General features: G+C 41.8%; 2 protein-coding genes and 1 long non-coding RNA gene across 6 annotated transcripts in view; 1 reads left to right on the top strand and 2 right to left on the bottom strand.

The window, feature by feature from the left end:
- Positions 1–606: 606 nt before the first annotated feature.
- Positions 607–24,736, top strand: part of LOC146513251 (uncharacterized) — a 234,897-nt gene continuing 210,767 nt past the window's right edge. The window contains exons 1-3 of one of the 2 annotated variants that reach the window (XR_014875855.1): positions 607–2,018; positions 4,112–4,236; positions 12,789–12,876. Coding sequence is in view for 1 of the 2 variants with exons in the window: in XM_085171394.1 (XP_085027520.1) it covers positions 1,426–1,535; positions 1,978–2,018 (151 nt within the window). In the remaining variant the exon portion in view is untranslated. Of the gene's footprint in view, positions 2,019–4,111; positions 4,237–12,788; positions 12,877–24,736 lie in introns of those variants that run through there. The other variant, XM_085171394.1, reaches the window with a different exon arrangement.
- Positions 5,921–10,839, bottom strand: LOC146513252 (uncharacterized). 2 transcript variants are annotated; one of them, XR_014875860.1, is made up of 3 exons: positions 8,871–10,839; positions 8,671–8,751; positions 5,921–8,315 (listed from the first exon to the last, which is right to left on the bottom strand). It is a non-coding gene; the product is annotated as an uncharacterized LOC146513252 (long non-coding RNA). The 2 variants fall into 2 exon arrangements; XR_014875859.1 differs by having other exon boundaries at positions 8,671–10,839.
- On the bottom strand, positions 15,353–22,891 carry LOC146513253 (pancreatic secretory granule membrane major glycoprotein GP2-like). Of its 2 annotated transcripts, XM_085171372.1 has the most exons (10): positions 22,846–22,891; positions 22,672–22,734; positions 22,236–22,435; positions 21,974–22,105; positions 21,693–21,880; positions 19,969–20,120; positions 19,622–19,867; positions 19,377–19,539; positions 17,679–17,765; positions 15,353–16,545 (listed from the first exon to the last, which is right to left on the bottom strand). In XM_085171372.1, exons 1-9 carry the CDS (start codon positions 22,887–22,889, stop codon positions 17,679–17,681), a joined length of 1,275 nt encoding a protein of 424 aa, XP_085027498.1. In that variant the 5' UTR covers positions 22,890–22,891; the 3' UTR covers positions 15,353–16,545. The 2 variants fall into 2 exon arrangements, with proteins under 2 accessions (XP_085027498.1, XP_085027497.1); XM_085171371.1 differs by having other exon boundaries at positions 22,672–22,883.

Below are 24,736 nucleotides of genomic sequence, written 5' to 3' on the forward strand. Positions count from 1 at the left end.
TTGCCCAGCACGGGGATCTTGAACTGTATAAGATAACGCCTTAAATATGTGTGTCTGAGTCGTCTATCAAAACTTACAGCTATTTATATGAAGTTGTACAAAAACGCTTTATTTCGTCAAGACAGTGCGTTTCCTACGATTACATGCATTTGAATGGGGAGCTCGCCCGAAACAAAGTATAGGTTTTCATTATGTGAATAACTTGAAAATCTTAGCTCAAACAGCTTCAAAGCCTGTTTGCCCAGCACGGGGATCTTGAACTGTATAAGATAACGCCTTAAATATGTGTGTGTGCTTCTTCTATCAAGACTTACAGCTATTTATATGAAGTTGTACAAAAACGCTTTATTTCGTCAAGACAGTGCGTTTCCTACGATTACATGCATTTGAATGGGGAACTCGCCCGAAACAAAGTATAGGTTTTCATTATGTGAATAACTTGAAAATCTTAGCTCAAACAGCTTCAAAACCTGTTTGCCCAGCACGGGGATCTTGAACTGTATAAGATAACGCATTAAATATGTGTGTCTGAGTCGTCTATCAAAAGTTACAGCTATTTATATGAAGTTGTACAAAAACTCTTTATTTCGTGCGTGTTTCCCCGCCCCCCAAGCGAGGGCCGTAGCCACTGAGTTCGTGAGGGGATCGAACTGGCGGTGCCCTGTACCAGGGGCTTCCGCCACATGTCATAGGCCAAACGGCCGGCCGAGAGAAGGCTTGAAAAAAAGGCCATTTATCTTTTCTTCTTCAGCCAGCTTTTTTTCTCATCGTTTTTACAAAGTACACATTAAGCTTCTCAGTCCGCATGTTCACGGTGCCAGCATTTGTTATGGAATATGTTGAGCAAACCTGGAGAAGCTCAGCTCAAGATATTATTGTCAAAGTACACATTAAGCTTCTTCTGCAATATTCTTACACACTAATTACACATGGAAACCTACACTGTAAAATGAAATATTGTGTTTAATTAAAAATATTAAATAGGCTCAACTCAATTTTTAACAATTTGTTATTAGAACTCGATTTAAATAAGTTACCAGTACTTTTTATGCAGAAATGCTGATAAACTCCATTTATTTGACTTGTCTTAAGTTAGAAAAACTAACTAAGCTGGAAGTTTTGCTTCTCAGGGCAGAAGGATGAAAGATGTGTTTTGAAAATGCCACGTCGGACTTGGGGAGAGCAGGAAAAAGCATAAAGGAAACACGAGTGCGTGTTTCCCCGCCCCCCAAGCGAGGGCCGTAGCCACTGAGTTCGTGAGGGGATCGAACTGGCGGTGCCCTGTACCAGGGGCTTCCGCCACATGTCATAGGCCAAACGGCCGGCCGAGAGAAGGCTTGAAAAAAAGGCCATTTATCTTTTCTTCTTCAGCCAGCTTTTTTTCTCATCGTTTTTACAAAGTACACATTAAGCTTCTCAGTCCGCATGTTCACGGTGCCAGCATTTGTTATGGAATATGTTGAGCAAACCTGGAGAAGCGTCAGCTCAAGATATTATTGTCATTGCTGTGGATCTTTACCTGATACACTGACTTGGTGAGTAAATGTTTACTCTTATTCAAACTGATTTTGTGGCTTCTCTTAGTTTAGCACCAGGATTATAATCTTGCTAGCTAGTTAGTGTTAGCCTAGCGTTGCTGCTGCCGCTGGGCTCATGTTACTTCAAAATTAACACCACAGCCTTAAAAACCTTACATAAAACTATGTCTGTGAAATTTTCTGTTGATTGTTTGAAATAAAAAAGTGAGATAAGAGCCCAGACAAAATTCTTCGGGAGGTGCAGGAGACGTCCATTTGTTGTTCATGCTTTGTGGCAGCTTTTGAACATCTGTGGCATCTATTAATGTCAAATCTAGCCTTTATTTAACAACACAAGCAATCTCTATGTTACAATGATTGCACAGCCATTAAGGATCAAATCAGTTTCTGAAAACTGTTCTGCTTTTTCTCCCTCTGCTTGCTTCTTACTGTCTTTGAGGCTCGGGACCAGCACTCCTGTTGTTGGACAGAAAGACATCAGTAAGTATTTTGCTTTTCCAATATATTAGCAACTGTCAGTGACATTTATATTAATGAGGCTGAACTTTAATCATACTTTAGAACAGCCTGTTTTACTTATTGTTTTATTTGTGCTTTGGTTTGGGGAAGTTGTTTGGAGAAGTAGTGGATGCCCTCCTCCTCTGGCACAATGATAACTCACAAAAGCTCCTTGGAGTAAGGAGATCAGGCTCAGAAGTGGTTCTTTCTAAGAACGTATATCTGTATTCATAAATGACATACTAAGGATGAGTAATGCTTAAATAATGAGGAAAGTAAGCAGTGACCAATGACACATTTAACAATGTGTCATTTGTATCCACTATTCTATGTTTGTTTATGAGTACAAGATCCTTTTTTCTATCAAATAACCTAAAAATGACTGACTTCACCTTTAAAAATACTAACTTAAATAAACCAAGATAACCCAGCAGTCCATAGGAAATAATGTGTGCACTATGTCACTAAAGTTATTGTCACTGCAAATGTAAAAGTAAACATAAATGAACCACAGAGGAAGTGACGTGACTTTGAGGACAGATGTGATCAGGTGGAAAGTGCAGAAAGCTGACTGATGTCCATCTGTGGCTGCATTAACTGTTGGCCTGTCCTGTATTAGGCATTCAGGGTTTTCTTTGATGGCCATTTAGCTGTTATGGCATGAACGTGCTCGGTGCATTATTATTGGCTTTTCTACAGCCTGATATTTGTTTAATAATTGATTGATACAGTGTATTAAATAAGTTGATAAATAAGATGTTAAAAACGTCATCATCATATCAAACATGATCGATTTGGGGGGAGTTTGTTTGGCACATGCTGACTGCATTCTAATTGTAACTGTAATTGTAATATTATTGACTATAACATATAGTCAATAATATTAAAAAGCTGCTGTTACTGAGTGAAACAAAGATTTCAGGTGTGGATTTAGCCCCAGCGTTTTAAGATCCCAGCAGCGCTCGTATTTATGGCCACATTTTTCAAAGAGACGAGCTTTCTGGGTGCTGACTCAGAGGGACCACTTTAGTTCACTGAAGCTTTAATGCCAGTTTAAGACAATAAACTGGACACGTTTGAATCAAATTGATAATAACAGAGCGATGCTGGACATAAGCAGCTGTGTTAGTGTGACGCCCTGCATATTTGAAGGAATAAACTTCTGTTCTTACTGAATCTGTAACATTGCCTTGATCTGCCTGCATCATTTTTTTAATAGTTTGTGTTGTTAAATGAGTTTTGTGTCACTGTGCACAGAGAAAAACTCACCTGATGTAGTGGTAAAGCAATGTTCACCACTAGATGGAGCCAACCTGGCACAGGTATTTTCTCTACACACTAAATTTCACACTGAAAAGCCTTGGTGGGAATTTTTGTTTACATAGAAGGTAAAGGAAAAATGTCTTGAGGTCTTTCCAGTGTTTTCAAAATTGTGTTTTTCAGATACACATCAAAACTTCACACAGACAAACACACACACAAAACAACAAAACATGTCAAATTACATCACGTCTCATTCGTTTTTGGAGAATTTCACCACTTTTAGTTTTCATGGAAAATAACTTGTGTTATTCATGACATGATATCATTTAAAATAACTTTGTCAGGCCAGTGAATAGCTGCCACATAAGTCTAAATCTAAATCATACATGTGGGTAGGGGTGCATAGTCAGTAAGTCGCCAAGACTCTGCAGAGCTCCAAACCTCCTCTGCCACAGACAGAAGCATCAAAAATGTGCGCTGGGAGCTTCATGGCAGGATTTCTACAGCCAAGTATATCTATATGTATGTGGCCAAGAACCTTGTAGGGCATCTTAGCACAGTTTACTTGTGTCAGCTAGGTCAGCTAGTGGGAGGGCAGAGAGGGCAGCCTTTACATTATTTGATTGTAGAGTGACAGGAAGTGCCTATGAGCTTCTGATCAGGCAGAAATATTGACAGAAAAATACACTGATGAAAATCAAAGAAGAGAAAATGTATGTGATGTTCCATTTTCCTGAGAGCTGATTGGCTGTGATGACTCCTTCAAGTACTACATGCTACTTTGTCCTGTTAAGCCTGCTGTCTGTTCTCAGGCCTCCTCCTGTTTCACTGGCATAAATCCATCACCAGAGGGCTCCACTGACCTGCCTGCTGACATCAGACCACACCCCTGTGTCATGTGACCTGGCAAAGCTGGACTCAGACCTGGCCCAGGCAAGTTCAAAGGCAGAGAGCAGAGTATAGTAGAGCACTGGAAGGATGAGGTGGAAACAGGAAGCGTGTAGATTCAGTGGATTTGGATCCTCCATCTGTCTCCATGCTCTCTTTACTGGCCTTCTAAAAATCACTTCTAAAAACTGTAGCTGTGATTTTTTTGTTGAAATGTTTAGGATTTAGAATTCCACTTTACTGTCATGCATGTCTAAATACAGGGTAACAAAATACAGTTTGCATCTTATCAGTAAGTGCAATAAGAGCAAATATACAGATGCACTGATATATACAGATAAGGGTAGTATAAATGGTGAAATAGTTATGAACAGAGAGACCAAACATACAGCTGAACTACAGACAAATGTACAGCATACAGATGTTCTATATTGCTGTACAGGTGGGCAGATATACAGGTGTACTGTGAACAAATATACAGATGTGCTACATATATACAGATGTAGCGGTGTGAGGTAAACAGATCTACAGAGTGCTATGAATATATCTACAGCAGTGGAAGCGTAGCTCTCTGAACAGACTATAATAGTCACTATAACAGAGACTCTGTCAGTGTCCTAAAACTACAGCAGTAACCGATGTGAGCATGTGGTGAATGTTGAGAATGATCATGGTCACTGGGAGGAGGAGTGTAGAAGGGTTCAGTGAGTGTGGATGGAAAGGTTCAGCGGGGGCTGAGTTCAGTAGGGTGACAGCTGTGGGGGAGGAGCTCTTCCTAAACCTGCTGGCTTTAGTCTGAAGGCTCCTGTAGCACCTTCTGGAGGAGACAAGAGTTTATTGGCAGGATGAGAGGAGTCCCCGGGAATGATGCGTGCTCGGCATAGACATCTCTTCCTGTGGACATCCTCAATGGCAGGAAGCGGAGTCCCCGTGATGCGTTGGGCGGCTTTCACCACCCGCTGCTGTGCCTTGCGGTCAGCAGCAGAGCAGTTCCCACACCAGACTGTGACACAGTTGGTCAGGATGCTCTCTATCACATAGTGGTAGAAGTTAACCAGTATGTCAGCAGACAGGTGGTTCTTCTTCAGGGTCCTAAAGAAAAAGAGGCGCTGATGGGCCTTCTTGACCAGGCTGGAGGTGTTAGTTGACCAGGACAGATTCTCAGAGATGTGGGTCCCCAAGAACTTGAAGTTGGAGACCCGTTCAACAGCTGTGCCATTTATGTAGATGGGGACATGGGGGTCTCTGTTCTCCCTCCTGAAGTCCACATTGAGCTCTTTGGTTTTGCTGGCACTCAGGAGCAGGTTATTGTCAGACCACACAGCTAGGTGCTTTACCTGTAGCAGACTCATCGTTGTCTCTGATGAGACGGTCACCGTGGTGTCATCTGCAGACCTGATGATGGAGTTGGATCCATACCCAGGTCTGCAGTCATAGAGGAACTCAGCACACAGCCTGTGGAGTGCAGTGTTGAGTGTGATGGTGGTAGAGCAGTTATGGCCTGACCTAACATGCTGGGGTCTGTTGGTCAGAAAGTCCATGATCCAGATGGAGTTGCTGAGTCTAAGAGCCACAACTTTGGTGATCAGCTTGGAGGGAATGACTGTACTGAATGCTGAGCTGAAGTCAACAAACAGCATTCTTACATAAGTATTGCAGAAATATCTGAGTACACGTTGCAAGAAACTACATTCCCAGATCACATCCAGTGTGTGCTGGAAAATTTGCAACGATTCTACAAAAATGTTCCACGTGGTTGTTTTTTCTTCTTCCTACTGGTGATGATCCAGTGGGGCTCCAGTCACTACAGGCTCCCTTTTGGTGCCACAAAACAAACAAACTCGTGCGTCCATGACTGATCCTGCTGCTTCTAGGGCTGGGCCATATCATACCGTTCACGGTAATACCGGTATAATGTTGGGCAACGATAAGAAAATGAGATATGGTGATAGAATATGGGTAAAACGTGCATGCGCAGTGCCTTTGTTTTCATACGCACACGGCGGAAAAAGCATGGCAGCGACGGAGAATGAGAAGAGCGAAAGCAGATCGTTGAATGAAACAGATGAACCGGAACTGGTTTGTAAAAATGCTGCAGCTTCACTGGTGTGGAACTGGTTTGGCTTTCGTCCGTCAGATACACAACAAAGCACTATTTTTGGTAGAGCATGCTAGCGGGCCGTCGTTATTACCGTGTTGTTTGGAAAATACGGCACACTTAAAATCAATCCTTTGATTTTTCTGAAAGTCGACAGAGCCCCTTATAATCCCGTGTGCCTTATGTATGAACTCTGGTTGTGTTTACTGACCTCGAGACGATTTTATGTGCACGGCGCTCGAAAATCTGTCAAATGTTTCAGGACGACTTTGCTGAGCTACGAAGCCGCACCGCTTGATGGATTGTTGGAGCATTACGGCTATCGTAGGCGGAGCCTCGCGGAGTGATACGTACTGTGCTTCAACATAATATTACCGTATTGTGTGTGTTTAACCTCTTTTTAAGTTTTGTGGATATTATACATGGTTATGCTGAGGATATGTGGGCCAGTTTCCACTGGAAATGCCTTTTGGTTAAACTGTCAGCGAGGAATTTGCACTGTTACATGATTATGTAACTTTAATGCAGATAAAAACAGCTGCTTGTTGAAGTGAAAATACATTGATGGTTTTTTACACTAATAAAGTTGTGGAGTTGTAAAGTATTTTGTCTCATGTCAGTTATATCGTTATCACAAATTTTCAAATGTATATCATGATAAATACTTTTGGTCACCCTGCTCTAGCTGCTTCCACTGCACTTCACTTCTGTATGAATTGATCTTTTCATGACTGTTCACTTTGGACAAGCAGGAAACAGAGGTGACGCTGACTTGTGGCTTCGCAGGATGATTCCCTTTAACAACAGGAGCACACAGTTTGTTTAGGCCACCATGAACAGCTCACATTGTAAATGACAAAGAGCCAGTATCTGATACTGCAGCTTCCACTCACTGTGACAGGATGGCTCGTAGGAGGTGATCACACTCTGCTTCATTGGGTTCCAGTTCAGATTAAGGGACAACACATGGAAAGACAGAAACTGGGAACAAATGTTTGACAAATATTTACTGTTAGAAAACATTCAGTGAAAACATCGATTTTTCTGTTTGGCTTCAAATCTGAGTCTCCAAAAGCCAGTCAGACAGTAGAGTTGGTATAAACAGAGAGAGGAGATGAAGCTTCTTTTAGACAGAGGAAGGGAAAGATTTAGATTCACTTAAAAGGATAATTCTCTATTTTTAGCACTTTCCACTTTTGCTTTCTTGCCATTAAGCTCTAATTAGCTTTAATTTCACTTCAAATACACGAACACAGAAAAGTAAGAGTGCGATTCTGCCAAAGGTAAAAACTAAAATGCAGCATTGTGAAAGGTCCCTGCTCACTCACCCCTCTGTCTCTTCACTGCTGTATATGTGCTGGATTATTTGGACTACATTGCATTGTACAGTTAGACTATGATTGTATCTGTGGGGCTTAAAACAATGACATGTGTTCACTCACAGTGGATTCATTTTCACGTCTTTAGGGCTGGTCTGGAGACATTAACTGGCTCTAGGTGACAGAAAGCGCTGCAAGGACTGAGAAAAAACAGGATTAATCCCTTTTTGGTGCACATTATGACAGCTGGGATTTGTGTATATTATGTGTTGAGGTTTTCTCTTTGTGACTGAGGTCCTTCCTGGCGGTGAGATTTGTATTGAGCGTGCAGTGCAGAGTGATCAGACACATATGTGCTGTTCCACAAACAGGATGTTTTTATTGTAGTCACTGCAGCAAGTGAGATCAGTGAGAATAAACCAGAGAGGTGGAAGGAAAAGATCAAACAACAGATCTTAAGTCCATGATACAATCTGAATGAGGAGAAAAGGCTCACTGTGTGGAAGGCTGAGATACTCTTCTGCAGACGAGCAGCAGAGACAGTTCAACAGGCCACAGAGTATTTTCCCAAAAGTCTCGGGGATCATGGAGATGCTTTCTGGCAGAACTGAGAGCAGCCTTTGTTCCTTTTGCTCAGCAGGGTTTCCATCTTACAGTGTGATTTAGCAGGTGGGGGAAGCTAAAATCAGCTGTAGTGGCTCTTTGTAGAAACTGAAATCAACAAGATGATAATCAGCAGGTATTTCATGAGCTGTCCTGGCTGATTTCCAGCCTCTACACTGACAGGACGCTGTTTACACCGTCTTTTTTCTACATTTAAGCTGAAATTCATATTCATCTCTGTTACTCTTGATGTAACAGACCACGAGCACCACAGCCATTGTGCGTCAGTCGCACACAGTTCTTTACTGTAAACTAACCTGATAATCCTGCACTAACCTGCAGAGGACTTTCATGTGCTCTTTAAGTAACACAGTTTGCTTTGCAGCGTGTTTCACAATATGAGAACATGAGGACTTCCATGGAAGCTTTCAGTTTCTATCAAATGCCACTGAGCAGTCCTTACCTTTAAATATAAGCTCTCCTCTTCCTGTCCTGTATTCTTTCTCCATCTCTGAGTGAAGTTATCTCAAACTCGTTTCTGTCCCTGTGAAATACAACAGCTGGACCTTTAGCTGCAACACACTGTGAGACAAACTGCACAACAACAGCTTGTGTGTTTGCTGTTGTTTGTTGGGCTGATAGAAACGTTGCAGTTGAAATTACCTGCAACAACATGTTACTCCCTTTATGCTCGATCGTCTTCTGTAGGGCTCATTAGATGCTGAAGTACCGCGGCCACAACTTATGGACACCTGCAGTCGTTCCAGAGCTGTGCCAAAGAAACCAAACCACACAGCGGCCCACTTGGACCTGTTACTGTGGCACACGTCATCTCTTTGTATGTGACGTCCCCTGGTGATTATTTCAAAGAGGGCTGTACGCTCAGAGTGACAGAAACAATAACTCTCTGCAAATTTGTTGAACCAAAAGTAACAAGAAAATGTAAGAAGTCCAAAGTACAGTTATTTGTTTAAAATGTAATGAGGAAAAGTAAAAAGTACTCCAGTAAAGCACAGATACCTGAAAGTTCTACTTTAGTATAGTAGAGTACAAAGTATTTGTACTTTGTTACTTCCCCTTTGTGATGAACCTTAACTGAGGCGAGTGAGTCGTGCAGCTCTTTGTTCTGGGCTGTTTGCTGACCTCTTGGATGCGTCGTGGCTGGATGCCCGGCCGCTCCGAGGAAGGTTCACCTCTGTTCCATGTTTTCCATTTGTGGATAATGACTCTCTCTGTGGTTTGGTGGAGTCCCATAGCTTTAGACATGGCTTTATAACCCTGTCCACACTGACAGATCTCAATTCATTCGTTTCTGAATCTCTTAGGATGCTGGCATGATGTCTGGCTTTGGAGGATCTTCTGGTCTGTGACACGCCACAGTTAATTTATCTTAATAATAAACACTTTCATTTAGAAAGAGCATTTTGTGTTTACTTGTGTTGTTGTTGTTGTGTAATATTTAAATGTGATGATCTGAAACATTTAAGTGGGACACTTTTTCACACCACTGTATGTTATTTTATTTATTATATATTTCTTTCTTTTTCTGGAGCGATCGTGATCGGCCACCTAGACCAAAACTGCCAGGGCCGATTTCCTCCCAGCCCTGATTCCTCAGTCATTCTTGTGGGCTACATCTCTCAGACCATGAAGATTTAGACTCATTTTACATAGCGGGCCACATACAGCCCACTGTATGCCGGACCAGTGAAACTCCCCTTACTGTGTAAAGAAGTGACATATTTAACTCTACATGATAAAGAAAAAGCTGCTGTGACAAAGACAGAAATCTGTTGTTACGGCTCTTTGTGCTTAAATCGTAAGAAATAAATGTGTAAAATTACAGAAAAAAGCCCTGACAGCTCATTGCTCACACTGCAGTTTTTTCCTTTGGTTTTTTAAACTGTAGTCACAGAAATTTCTGTAGTAAAAACTTTTCTGTCATTTAATTGTCATTTGCTTGATGATTTTGTGTAGTGTTAAATATCAACACTTCACCGAGTTCCTTTGATTCCTCCGAGGCATCCGATGGAAGACAAAACACTGCTCAGTAGACCATTTAACTCTTTATTACTTCTAGGAGGGAGATGCGTCCTGCACGACACGTTGATCTCAAAATGCTGCTGCGCCCCTGACAGTTTTATTACAGAAGCTCTCTCACTCTAGTCTAAACAGTGTGTCAGTAACTTTCCACCAGAGATGGTCCCGTCTTATCTACTTTTTCCCAGGCAAGCGTGAGTGAGAGTCTGCAGCGTTTGACTTCCAGGGACACTTGGTCTAATGCCTTTATTTTTCAGGGCCGTGTCCAGTTAATACTACACTATATGGTTATATGGCAGAATTGAGGCACTTCAAATCATTTAATCCCAACAGTAGCATGAATTACAATAAAGGAGGTTTTTATCACTAGGAAAGCTGTAAAACTTATCTCGGGGGCCAAATATAATTGTATGAAACAGTTGTGGTTTGGAGCCTGTTTCTACCCAATAAACCATCACACAGACCCACTGAAAGCTTCACACATGTCTCAGGTTATCTGTGTGCAGTTACCTGGAGCGTCAGAAGCTTGAAACTTGCTCCACTCTGTCTTCATCGCTGTGCTCTGCACACTGGTTGCTCACCGCATCATGTGCATGTTTTCAGGTGCTTTTGGCTAGAATTCATAGGATAGACACAGACAGGGTTCATGAATGCCTGTATCATAAAATAATGGAACGGGCAGAATACATATATTCTCAAAATCATTCATATATTTCCTGCTTTTCAGGAATGGAGGTGGTAATTAGCCTTTGGCGCAGTTGTTGACCCATAACCAATGATGAGCAGCTTACATCACTGTCACTGGGACAGTGCTGCACTGATCCCTTCCTGAGAGCCATCTCAATGCAAGCACAGAGAGTTAAGTCAGGTGTTTTTTCATGCGCTTTCATTATTTCTTTTGACTAAGGGGGAGTGAGGTCAAATTTGACCTCAGGCATGTCATGAATACTGAAACCTGGGCTGACTGAACTGACCACAGCTTCTGACTTCAGCATCACTGTGTCCTTTACACAAGAGGCCGACTGGCCCACAGATATAGATTAAATAAGAGACACTTATTATATAAGAGACACTCACGGGCTTGTGCTCTGTCACCGTCTGCGTTCTTTATTTATACAAGAGAAATGAATACATTCGTTCAGTGACATGAGCATGTGCGTATGTGATTGTGTGTGTGTGTGTGTGTGCAAGGTCAGAACAGCTTGTTCAACTTCTCACTATCGCTGTAGAAAGATTCAGATACAAATATCCGAACACGTTTCATAAAGAACAATCAGTTCTAAACAAGAAAAAGGTCATCATGCAGTATTCTATCATCAATAAACTTATATCACTAAAAGCTTATACTGACTACTCAGTACAATTTTCTATTTGCTCCTGCTGAAGACAGCAGCAGCGCTGTGTGCATAAATCCAGCTTTTCACCTTCTGTATGTGTACTGTTGCAAGGATTTTTTGACCTAAACGCAAACGGACCTGGCAGGGAGGCAGGCAGGTGAAGTTCCACGATGAAGGGAGTGCAACCTGTTTGCACTCCCTTTACAAACAGATAACTGTTTGTAAAAAGTTCTTTCTGAAGGATTTTCAAAGTTGTCTTTTACAAGATGTCCAGTATGTTTGGATGATGAATAACAGGGGTGCACATAAGTGGTCCTCAGGTGCGCATAGGCTGTCAAAATGAGACGCGTGTTTGCGTACATAAGATTTTCTGGAGGAGGACAGACATTTGTTTAGAACTCTTAAAGATGTTGAAGAAGCTCCTTTAAGCAATTACTTTGGTGTTCCTCCACCTCCAAAGAAATGTCAGCAGGAACCGCAAAAGAAGCGCGTATTCTCGGAAAAGTGGTTGCAGGAGGTGAGCTGGCTTCAAACAAACGATGAACGCACAGAGATGTGGTGCAGAATATGCTGTGAAAATCCCACTCTAGTGGACAAAAACAGCCTTTTATATGGACGCAAACGCCTGTTGCAACTTCTTATCTGGTGCGCCTCTTTTATTTACAGCGAATGCGCACCTACAGACCACTTATGTGCACCCCTGTGAATAAACCATCTATCAGCAGACACTGAAGACTGTAGCTATGCCTCAGAAATGATGGCTGTAACTGGTTAATGTGTGATATTAATTATGCAGCACTGTGGTATTTATTAAAGTCAAAGGGAAGAATGTGACACATGGCCAAATGAAACGAAATGAAAGGTTTGTGTAAAATGAAGCACATAATGTGTGCACAGATGTAAATACAGGATATAAGGTAAAAACAGAGGTATGACCACCTTTATTCTTCAACACGGCCTAAACTCTCATAGGCAGCTTTCTTGCAACTTCTGCAAGTAATCTTTAGGAATAATTCTCCAGACTTCTTGAAGAACACTCAAAGCTCTTGTTTGGATGTTGGCTGTCTTTTGTTCTGTTTTCTGTAAAGATGATCCCAGACTGTTTCAATATTGCTGAGGTCTGGGCTCTGGGGAGGCCAGTCTATGAATGATGGTACTCCTTTGTGTGTTTTTCAAACCAGGTATGCTTTTACTCCATAGGCAGTGTGTTCAGGATCATTGTCATGATGAAAAATGAAGCTGATGCCAATCAGACGTATTTCCAGATGGTGCTGCACGGTGGATAAGAGGCTGTTTCATCAGCTTTGACAAGATCCCCAACAGCACTGGTTGGATGGCAGCCTCAAACTGTGAGTCTCCATTGTGTTTTACAGAAGACTTTAGGCGCTCACTGTTTTACCTCTCTCCTCACCTCCTCTGTACTTATTGACTGTACATTTGAATCAAGAATTTCTTGTGTAATTTGGCGAAACTCAGCCTTTCCTTAACATTGTTGAGGATTATTCCTTAACAATGGCTTCTGACAGCCACTCTTCCACTGAGACCTTTTGTGATAAGGCTTCAGTGAACAGTAGATGGATCAAATGAAGAGCCTGATGCATCACTCAGGTCTGTCCCAGGTCTTTACTGGATTCTTGTTTCTTAAGGACATGACTTTCAGATACCGTTCACTTGCTGTGGATCATTTGTTCAGGCCTGACACCTCCACTTGTCCAATTTCCTCCAAAAACTTTTTTAAGCCACACTCCACAACATATTGAGATATGCCACGTCTTTGTTGCTAATAGCTCTTTGGGAATCACCTTTTTGGTGCAAAAACAATATTTTTTGCTTTCAAACTGTTATCTTTGGCACTTTTTCATAGATTCAACTAAATAAATGCAATAAAATGATTCATTTTTTGAGACAGAATGCTAGTGACAAACTCCCTCCGATGTAAAACTGGTTCTTTGGTTTTTAGTTGCCTGGTATGTGTAGATATAAAAGTGGTCCCTTAGTCAGGTGACAACAATTCTCTAAAAATGGTCAGCTAGCTCACCACCTCTGCTGAAAGTCTGTCTCCTTAGAAACAAAATATAAAGAAGGCCACATTGTTACTGTGCAAAACATTCATTTCATAATTTGTTATTATGTTATAAAACAAACTACATCGTGACCTGGGTTATTCTTGATTTCATGCCAATCCTGTGCACTCAATTAAAATGTTCTTTCCTCCTGGCTGCTGTTGAAAGCCAGGAGGAAAGGGTCAGCCTAGGCTTCATGCCAAACCTGTCTACACACTTATCTGTTTTGACACCTTTAATGTGGCCAATGCTTACCTTTTCAGGACCTGATCAACAGGTCCTGAAAATGGTACAAATGTGGGTGGGCTTTGAGACATAAGATGCCTTTAAAATCACTTTTAGTTTTACATTATATTTTACTGTGGCTTAAGTGTCATTAAAACCAATAAAATATAAAAATATATTAAATCACTGGAGAAATTGCAAACCATAATATAATATTTAAAAGAGCCACACAAACTTTACTAAAGAAAAAAGATCTGCTAATGTTGCACGGGTTAAAGTGGGATTTGGCAGATTGCATGAGTCATTATGGCTGCTTTCCAACCCTTAACCCGTATAATCTTAAATTTAATCTGCCAAATGATTCCAAAGAACATCATAAAATAGGTAACAACTTCAAACACTTTAAATTGTTGTCCTGTTAAGAGGTGCGCTGCAAATCAATCTTCAGAGCTCAATGTTATACTTCCTGTGGCTGTTTGTAAAAAAAAAGTTCTTTCTGAAGGATTTTCAAAGTTGTCTTTTACAAGATGTCCAGTATGTTTGGATGATGAATAACAGGGGTGCACATAAGTGGTCCTCAGGTGCGCATAGGCTGTCAAAATGAGACGCGTGTTTGCGTACATAAGATTTTCTGGAGGAGGACAGACATTTGTTTAGAACTCTTAAAGATGTTGAAGAAGCTCCTTTAAGCAATTACTTTGGTGTTCCTCCACCTCCAAAGAAATGTCAGCAGGAACCGCAAAAGAAGCGCGTATTCTCGGAAAAGTGGTTGCAGGAGGTGAGCTGGCTTCAAACAAACGATGAACGCACAGAGATGTGGTGCAGAATATGCTGTGAAAATCCCACTCTAGTGGACAAAAACAGCCTTTTATATGGACGCAAACGCCTGTTGCAACTTCTTATCTGGTGCGCCTCTTTTATTTACAGCGAATGCGCACCTACGGACCACTTATGTGCACCCCTGTGAATAAACCATCTGTCAGCCTGGCTGTAGAACAGCAGAAACCCTGCTAAAGCAGTTTGCGCCTATTTATAAGGTCCATGTGTCCATGTGAGAGAGGTTTGGTCTCTTATTGTCTTTTAGTTTTTATTGATATTTGAAAGAGAATGACTTGTTTTGGTTTAAACTCTGGTTTACCGTTATGCTCTGTACAAATTACTCATGGGGACAAAAGGAACAAAAGTTAACAGAAAGAAATATCTAAAATTGGTCATTGTCCAGTTTCTGTCCTTCTGCACTTTGTGATTGTAAGTTCCTGGGTCTTCTCTGATTTACCAGTTAATGCTGGCAAAGAGATGAGCTGATCTGCTGGGACTGTGGCATGAGCTTGACTTTGAAGTCTGCATAAACCTGCATTATACTCAGTGTGAATAGAGTCGTGTATCATATGGAAAATCATTGTCAAAACAGCAGTTACTGGAGTTCAGGCTGAATAGTTCCTTAGCCAGAAAGTGGAAATTATAAAAGAGCACTTGAAGCTTCTTTTTTACCCTCACCTTTTATTTTATTTTTGGTCTTTCATGCAAACAGTAAAACAACAACAAAAAAATGGAGTTCAGCAAGAATTCTCAGTGTGGCCTCTAAAACCAGGAACAAAAGAAAGCATTTTAACTTTGTGCTGAAGTTTCAGGCTCAGGCAAATCTTTGGTGTTGATGTTAGGTTTGTATGCTGTCACATAGTGATTTTATCTTTACTTATATGCTTATATGCATCTATAAATCCTAGCAACCCTACTGATCTGTCCACACTGAAAAACCAACTTTTCTAACTTGACCTGACCAACAGCACACAGCTGGTTTCCTACCTTCCTTTTCTCTGTCAAACACTCAAGCTCTTTTCTCCACTTTGTGCTGTATCCAGTGACTTTTTTAATCAGCAAATCCAAACTTTAGAGACAGTCAAAGCTTTCTACCCTCTTATTTCCCTTATGTTGATTTTACTTTAATGATCACTTAAAGGCAAAAATCAGAACACAGCCCACCCACAATCAAATTAAAACAAAAAGGCAGCTAGAAAATCAAGATTGAGAAAATAAATGATACTACACCCTGGTAAAGAATCAATTACCTATAAAGCATTTTATGCTCCCAAAAAATGTTTTCTTAAAATCTCCTCCCATCCTTTCATTTTCCTGTCAAATGAATAAAAATATCTTCACCTAAAACAACTTGAGAAGTAGAAATGCTTCTTTGGTAGAAGGCATTACTGCTTGTGGATGTGTGGGACCTGTGACCACAGATGTGTTTGTATTTAGCAGGTCACAAGTCAAACAAGTAGTCAATAGCAAATCTAATACATTTGACAACCTACATGTGTCCAGGCCTCCTGGGAGGTCCTGAAGTGCTTTGCTTTTTGATGTTTGAGGAGTGTTAATGCACCACAAATATATTCATTTGGTTAAATATCAAAAACACACTTCCCTTCACCAAGTTACTAATAAAACAGTAAATATCAGGTGTAGAATCATAATCTGTCAGACAACAGTTTGGCCCTGCCCTCAAAATACTTCCACTAAAACAGCTTCTTTGTCCAGCTGTGGGAGACCACAAAATCTCACAGCAGCCAGCCTAACCTATCACACATCCAGGAATTGGTTTAGGACCAATCAAAAGTCAGGGATCATCATCGAGGTCGGCAGCCTGAAATCAGTCCGAGTCACCGTGGAAACCACCTGAGAAGATAAACCAGATCACACTGTGACTGCTGAAAAACACTCATGTCCTCACTGTCAAATCCCTTTGGTTTCTTATGAGTCTGCTCATCATCTGTATTTGAGGCCCCATCTTATCTTAATGACCTTGTAGTACCATATCACCCTATTAGAGCACTTGGCTCTCGCTCTGCAGGCCTACTTGTTGTTCCTAGAGTATTTAAAAGTAGAATGGGAGGCAGAGCCTTCAGTTTTCAGGCCCCTCTTCTGTGGAACCAGCTTCCAGTTTGGATTCGGGAGACAGACACTATCTCTACTTTCAAGATTAGGCTTCAAACTTTCCTTTTTGCTAAAGCATATAGTTAGGGCTGGACCAGGTGACCCTGAATCCTCCCTTAGTTATGCTGCAATAGACGTAGGCTGCCGGGGATTCCCATGATGCATTGAGTTTTTCCTTTCCAGTCACCTTTCTCACTCACTATGTGTTAACAGACCTCTCTGCATTGAATCATATCTGTTATTAACCTCTGTCTCTCTTCCACAGCATGTCTTTATCCTGTCTTCCTTCTCTCACCCCAACCAATCACAGCAGATGGCCCCGCCCCTCCCTGAGCCTGGTTCTGCCGGAGGTTTCTTCCTGTTAAAGGGAGTTTTTCCTTCCCACAGTCGCCAAAGTGTTTGCTCATAGGGGGTCCTTTGATTGTTGGGTTTTTCTCTGTATGTATTATTGTAGGATCTACTGTACAGTGTACAGCGCCGTGAGGCGACTGTTGTTGTGATTTAGCGCTATATAAATAAAATTGAATTGAATTGAATTGACATGGACCTTCATCCTGATCCTGGACTGTCAGGCTACAGGGGACCAACTAGGACATTTTACTAACTCAGATCAAACTCATCAGATTGCAAGTTTATAGACTTAGCGGGAGTAATAAAAACATTAGATTTGCTTTTAGTCAGTGCAAGAACATGAACAGTATACCTGGAATCAGTAATATTTCTGTAGGTTTTCTTTCAGCCTCCATCGGTGAGGTTTGATGTGTTTCTATTAAATTGAGGCATTTCTTTGTCTTAATCATCTCGCTCATAAACACCACAAATTCTCAACACAGGTCTCAACATGATGTAATTGAAAACAGCAGAGTGTGTCTTACCTAATGAGTCCAGGCCATGCTGATGAAGGCTTCACCTTCATATTTGGACCTGGCAGATCTGCGTCTGCGAGCAGCTGCAGGACAAGTCTAAAGACAAAGAGAGACAAAGTCCAGACTTTAGAAGATCAACGCTGATCCTTTCATTCAGAATTGAATCTGCTGAGAGCCAGCATTTGAGCTTTTGTGTCAGAATCCTTTCATTTTAATGTTTTATTCTGCTTTTAAAAAAGAGCAAGAAGAATAAATGAAAAGAATGTTTAATAAACAGATAAGGGCTAAACCCAGTTATATTGGAGTGTGGTGAAACTAAGACATCCTACTTAAGTTATGGAATAATACATTAAAAGAGTCGTGGTCTGTTGGTTTTTATTGGGTTATTTTGAGTTGTCTAGTTTTTATTGAGAGCTTTTAGTGTACTTTTCATTGTTATCTTAGAGCTTTAGTGTGTACTATTTTAAGTTGGGTTTTGTTTGTTCTAGTCTTCCTGTATTCTGAATTCTGTTAGGATTGTCATTTGGTTTTCCGTTTACTCGTGTTCTGGTATTTATTAGCGTAGCCTGTGTTTTCTTTTTGTCAAGTCTATGCACATCTAATGCGGTGTTAGAGGTTTTCCAGTTCAGTTACTTCCTGTTTTATTTTGTAATTTTCAGTATCCAGTGTTTTGTATTTAGATTTACTTTCTTTGTATCATTTGACTTAACTAGTTTCAGCTCTTCCTTGTTCCCCATGTTTCCTCTTCTCTTAATTGCCTTCAGTGTGTCCATATTTGTTTATATAGTTCCAGTTTCCATTTTTCCATTGTCAGTGCATCTGTTAGTCTGTGCCTTTAAGTTCTCTGTCACTCTGTATTCTGTATGTCCTTTGACAAAGAATTATTAAAGGAGCTCTTTATTTTGTGCCTTGCCTGCTTTCTAAGACTGCATTTGGGTCGTCATTTCAAACCTCATGACTAAAATCATTAATGCTGGGAAGAATTTTAGAGATTAAATTGAACCTGTGAGTACAAATACATTTTTTTAACTGGTATACATGTACATGTTTTTAATTAAGTAATGTAGGAGTAGTAGCATGCAAAGAGCAATGGTGTGATGAAGCCGTGTGAATGTGTTGAATCTTTCTGGCCAGTTGTTTGGAAAAAAGGGAGATCCACAAAGCCCCGTTCTCTGACACTGAATGAATTATTGGGAGATATTATGTAAAATGGTCCCAAACTGCTCATAATTTTTGCCTTTTTGGTGGCTCCATAATGTGCTTGCAATCTCCTGCTTGTGACAATCCTGAGAATCACCTCAGATCCAGATCATGCAAAACTGTAATTCCCACATCTTTTCAATAGCTTAAATCACATAATGAGGCAGCCACGTCATTTCAGACAACAGTGCCTTGTTTATCTTTGGTTACGTGACTTTCTGAAGAACAATACAAGCTTTGACATGGCATTAATTTGGACCCTCTGCTCAGCACAGACCTTGAGGTTTCAGTGTTGGACGTGACATCACTATTTGCGAAGAAAGGATGGGCAAGAGTGAAGCAACATCAAAAATAAAAATAACTAGAATGTGTATGTGAAGGTGTAAAGTTGGTCACATATTTTTGAAAAAAAAAATTCAGTAGCAACAACAAAGTTTTCAGATGTAGTTTTGGTATTTTTAGTGAGAGCTAAGCACATGCAGCTCAGTTTGTGTGTGTTTGGTGTACCGGGAGGCAGCTGCTCTCCTGTTTGGGGCACAGGTGGAGTTTGCAGTGCAGGTAGACGTCACCAGAGCTCCCAGTAAACTGGAACATACTGAAGGAGAAGTAGTTGGAGGTTCCCAGTCCATTTTCCTCCACCTGCACAGTCTGGTCAGCAGGGTTGGCACAGCTGCTCACAGACAGGAAAACACACTTTGTTCAGGAGTCCATGAGAGAGATCAAAACCACATGACTGTCTGAGTCGGTCTCACCCGTTTATGATCAGGTCGTATCTCGGAGTGCTGTCGGGTGATGGCTGGTCAGTTGCCCAGCAGGAGCCGGTCACCACGACGACCACGTCTCCATCCAGCCCGTCAGTCTTCAGCTCCACCCAGATCTTCTGGTTCAGCTGCACTTCAGTGTTGGACTCCACAGCTTGTGTGCGGTCGACGTCAGTGAAGCTCTGCATGGTCAGAGTGTAATCCCAAACTCCAGATGTGATGTGCTGGATCACAGAGCTGCAGAACACAAACACACTTCAGCTTTCTCTGACTCACAAACCTCAGGAGAAGCTTCACATCTTAAAGTAACTCAAAGAAAACCAGCAGCCACCACACACCTGTCTCTGATTCTGAAGGTGGCAGTCTTGATGTCCGGCTGAGTTTGGACGCAGGAGAAGTCGATGGAGATTTGGTCGAGACGAGTGATGATGTCAGAGGAGCTGTTCTGGGTCATGATGGTGTTTTTGTAGATCACTTGGCTGTTGCTGGTCTGCAGAGTCACACAATCAGATGTGTGACAGTTTTTAGTAGGTGTTAAAAATGAGACATCTTGTGGGAGCAAACCGAAGTGTCATACATGGGGGCTTACCCAGGATAGAAAGTTTTAGAAAGTAAAAAACAAATAGTGATCTGTTATCTTCAGTTGCACATGCTGCCACTTTATTTTGTTTATTTACGTACACAAGGCATTAGTTTAATGAATTTAAATAAATGATTTGATACATTAATTTCACCTTTATTGCTCTTTAGGCTCTTAGAGCAGCCACTGTTAACTGGCTTTGTCAGAGAAGAAAATTAAACACAAAAGTAAGTATCTGAATTCACAGAGGCTTTTTTTTTGTAAAAGTGTGCTTGTAGTCTTTCAGACATTATTCAGTTTTTATTTTATTAAAATCATTTTTCACACACTGTGCTTGAAATGAGCTATATATCATTTCTAAGTAATTTTGCTTTATTGTTTTTCATTTAGTTTTAAACTGCTGTAACAAAGAGATTTCCCAGCGCTGGGATAAATAAAGTATCCATTCATCCATTCATTTTCTTCTGCTTATCTGGTGCCGGGTTGCTGGGGCAGCAGCCTAAGCAGAGAAACCTAGACCTCCCTCTTCCAGCCACCTCCTCCACCTTGTCTGGGGAAACACCAAGGCGTTCCCAGGCCAGCCAATGGATATAATCCCTCCAGCATGTCCTGGGTCTGCCCAGGGGCCTCCTCCCGGTGGTACATGGCCGGAAAACCTCACCCAGGAGGCATCCTAGTAAGATGCCTGAACCATGTCAACTGACTTTCAATGCGGAGGACCAGCGGCTCTAGTCTTAGCCCCTCCCTGATGGCCGAGCTCCTCACCATAATTTTCACCAGTGGATAAGTGGAAAAAGTTTGATATCTGGTTTAGTGGACAGTTCGTGGTCTAATAAAAAAACCCCATAAAAATCAGTCAACATGCTATGAAGAAAAACTTATTTAAGGAGGTTTGTCAGCTTTCTTTATTAAATAAAGGCTCTATCTTACTACACCACTTCCGCTTGAGAAAAAATCAAAGTTGCCCCTAACTTTTTTCTTATTTTCTTGTTTCTAGTTGAGAAAGTAGCATTATATTGTGATCTCACCTTAGTAAAACTGTTTTTTAGTTATTAAATACAAGAGTGAAGCATTTAAAAAAATGTCATCCTTGTGGTGGGGCCTGTTTGGCAGGTGGGTGTAGCTGCTAGTTGTCTTCATTTCAGCTAACTGGAGTCCCTGAACTGGACCATGTTTGTTCTTTTGGTGCCCTTTGGATACTTTTCTAATGCAATTATCTTACACATAATCTCATTTGCTGCTGTGCATTGTGCTAACATGAGTGAATGATAAAAATTCAAACACTAATAAAAGTACTGTAAAGTTAATGGCTGCAGCTTGTTGACCAGGCTAGCAGTGTGAATTCCTGCTTTTTTTGACTGGTTAGTGACAGAAGCTGATTGACTTAAATAAACTTCACAGATCATCAACATGATGAGAAGCGACAGAGGTAAAGCTGAACCCACAGAAAGATCCCAAACTGGAGGGGGAGATAATACTCACCGTGACCACCGTCCCACAGCTGTTGCTGCTGTCGAAGTTGAAGGTCACCATGTGGGTGAGCTCGTCCACCTGACCCCTGCAGGTCGGGTCGTTGAGGTGTAAGGCAGAGTAGTCGATGCCTTTGTCCTCCAGGAGACAACCGACCAGAGTGACTGAAGCAGAGTCCTGCATGCAGACTGTTGGATCACCTGAATGTCACAATATCAGTCAGAAAAATCACAGTTAGAAGTTTTCCTCCATTATTCAGCCCTGTTGTCATGATGATATCACAGCTGTCGTACCCAAAGAGTAGTTTTCTTGGTACTTGGAGGCAAAAATGGCCCGACAGAAGCAGTGAGTGTCACCATCGACCGTCTTCTCACCACAGAACTCGTGATTGCTGCAGGTCCTGTCCTGACAGAAGGCCTCAGAGGCTACAGAGGAACACACTGATGTATTATCCTGAAAACATGTGAGCTCTAAAAATCCACAGTTCAATTTTTAAACAAAGAGAGCTTATTAAGGTCTTATTAATGTCTTATTAAGGTCTTATTAAGGTCTTACAGCAGCCAGCGTTTGACTTCCAGCCATCCAGAGCGTGGTTGTGTAGACTGCAGGCTCTGGCGTAGGCCTTCAGGAACTGACAGTTGAGTCCGTCCACTGCAGGATATTTCCACAAAGTGTGGGTGCAGGCGGTTATGTAGGGCTCTGGGTCGATGTCACTGTTACAGGAGGAGAAGGGCGCCTCCTTCAGGAGATTACAGCTGTACCACAGATAGAAAATCAAATTAATATAAAAAATGTCTGTAATTCCAGAACTGTTAATAAAAGACTTTCGTTGAACCCCTGAAAATTTTCACTTCAGTCGAGTCTGTTTTGTTATTCATACAATGAAATGTGGTGAAGTACAGGGGAAAACTTCCAAAAAGAAAAACAGTCATGCTGAAGTAAAAGTATAACACAGACAGATGTTTCCTGCTGTGTGGATCAGTCTGCTCACCGTTCAGTCACGCTGTTGCAGTTGATCGTGCTGTCAGCAGGCTCACTGTACTGCATCTCACAGCTAGGGGGCGACAAACAACAAAGTTCAGGCTCATTCATGCAAACACAGAATATCTGCAACATCAGCAGCAGCAGCAGTCAGAGGGACTCTGAGCTTGTGATGAGGTCTTACCTGGGGGAGCTGTACTCAGAGAGCCTCAGGTCACTCAGAGACATGCTGGAGGAGTCCCCAGTAAGGGGCATCTGTTGAAATGGACAATAAAAACATGTGCCTTTTGTGTATTTTGATTATGTACATGTCTTGGAGGATCATTATAAACTGTATACAGTCCTTATTGTTTACAACCCGAAGCCCAATCCTGATTTGACGTTTTTTAACCCAATTAGTGGGACAATTTATGTTATTATGAAGACTCTTTATGGACTAATAAGATGGGCTCAACCTAAAAGAAACTATTTTGAACAAGCCCATGTCATGGCAAACTGTTTTATATGTTACACTCATGATAATTGTGTTTATATACATTTTACAGACTTTGTATGGCTATTTTGCCCCGCTACTGTTTAATGGTACGGTTTCGTAATATGCGGATCGATGTTTTGTTTTCCAACGGTTCCTGAAAGCAGCATATATGTGTGCGACCAATCAGAACGGTGTCTTATAAGGACCTTTGACCCTAAGCGTGAGACTCTTTGTTATTGGTTATTTTAACCGGGAACTCTAAGCATTATGGGAAATGTGGTCCAATCCTCACAACACCGCATGAACCTTCTGTTGAGCGCACACCTCCCGCTTCGAACCGCATGTTTGGACTTTTCTATGTTTTTTGCAAGCCAGCCTGATGAAGGTACATTCAGAACCGAAAAGTTGCAACATATAAGGCTTGCATATTTATGTAATTTGTGATTTATGGAGTAAAAGCTCATTAAAGCGCTCTTTAATCACACGAAAACGGAGCAAGTTTATTTTGCTGCATACAGCCGTTAGCCTTTATTATTATTACTAACATAACATAGCTAAGGCTAGTATACGAGCTTCAAGTATGCCCCCCTGGCACGAGAATGAGCCGTGGATCGTGGTGGAACACCGGAAGAGACGGGGTACGGACCGTGGATGGCCGGACAGACGTACACCGTCCCCCCGCCGCAGCGATCGCACAGCCTACACCTCGGTTACCAGGAGAGGGCGAGACGGAGGTGAGAGAGACTTTTTCCACCCGCGGCAGCGAAAATGGAGCGGAGAGCCACGGATCGTGGACCGCTACGCTGCCCACCAGAGGAAACGACCTGACCGGGACCGGATAACGGACCGGGAATCAACTCAGCATAAGCGGTATGTAAATTCCTCCCGAACGGACCGGACCGAACCTCCACAGAAGAAAATACAGTCAGATGATCCTGACTTCTCAGCAAAGGTTCGCATCACTCATAAACTCATTAAGGCAGTGCACCACTTAAAAAATGTTTCGGGGGACGTTCCTCCTCCTTCCCTGAACAAGATAGCTCACAATCTAATGACTGTGATTAAGCCAGCCATCCCCAATAGAGAAACGCAAACTCTAATTGAGGGCAATGCTAAGAACTGGACTCATACAGCCATCATAATCCTTCGTGATCATTATAATGAACGCATTGAGGAGGCAGTTAAGACTCTTTTTGAGTTCCCTGTACAGGACTGGAAAGGCCCGTTTGAGGTAGCGGCATCCTGGGCTAAAAGGAATCTGGGCCGCTGTCTTCAGCCTGAATCTTTGGAGCAAACTGAGGCTGTCATTGTGGCAAAGCTGGCAGATGTGCAGGCAACCATTGGATTAACGGAGCGGAGCAACACCATCAATGAACCAGATCATCAGCCACAAGTAAGTGGAGAGGTGAGACATTTGGACATGATTGCACCCCTGATTGAAGCATCACAATCAGCTTCTCTGCACGCACAACCCGCAGCACAGCAGGCCACTACGGGCCGGATTGTTTCTGTCACAGCACAAGTTCATGCTCCACGCACAGTTAACACCGCACCCAAAACTATGACTGCTACGACGCCTGACCTGATTGGAGGTGAACAG

Source organism: Neolamprologus multifasciatus, chromosome 8, assembly GCF_963576455.1.
Source record: "Neolamprologus multifasciatus chromosome 8, fNeoMul1.2, whole genome shotgun sequence".
NCBI lineage: Eukaryota > Metazoa > Chordata > Actinopteri > Cichliformes > Cichlidae > Neolamprologus > Neolamprologus multifasciatus.

Coding starts and splice junctions, on each gene's coding strand:
- LOC146513253 (XM_085171371.1), bottom strand. CDS start 22,796: ATGTTGCAGATATTCTGTGTTTGCATGAATGAGCCTGAACTTTGTTGT. Junction 22,106..22,235: donor GAAGTCAAACGCTGGCTGCT/GTAAGACCTTAA, acceptor GTTCCTCTGTAG/CCTCTGAGGCCTTCTGTCAG. Junction 21,881..21,973: donor CCAAGAAAACTACTCTTTGG/GTACGACAGCTG, acceptor TGTGACATTCAG/GTGATCCAACAGTCTGCATG.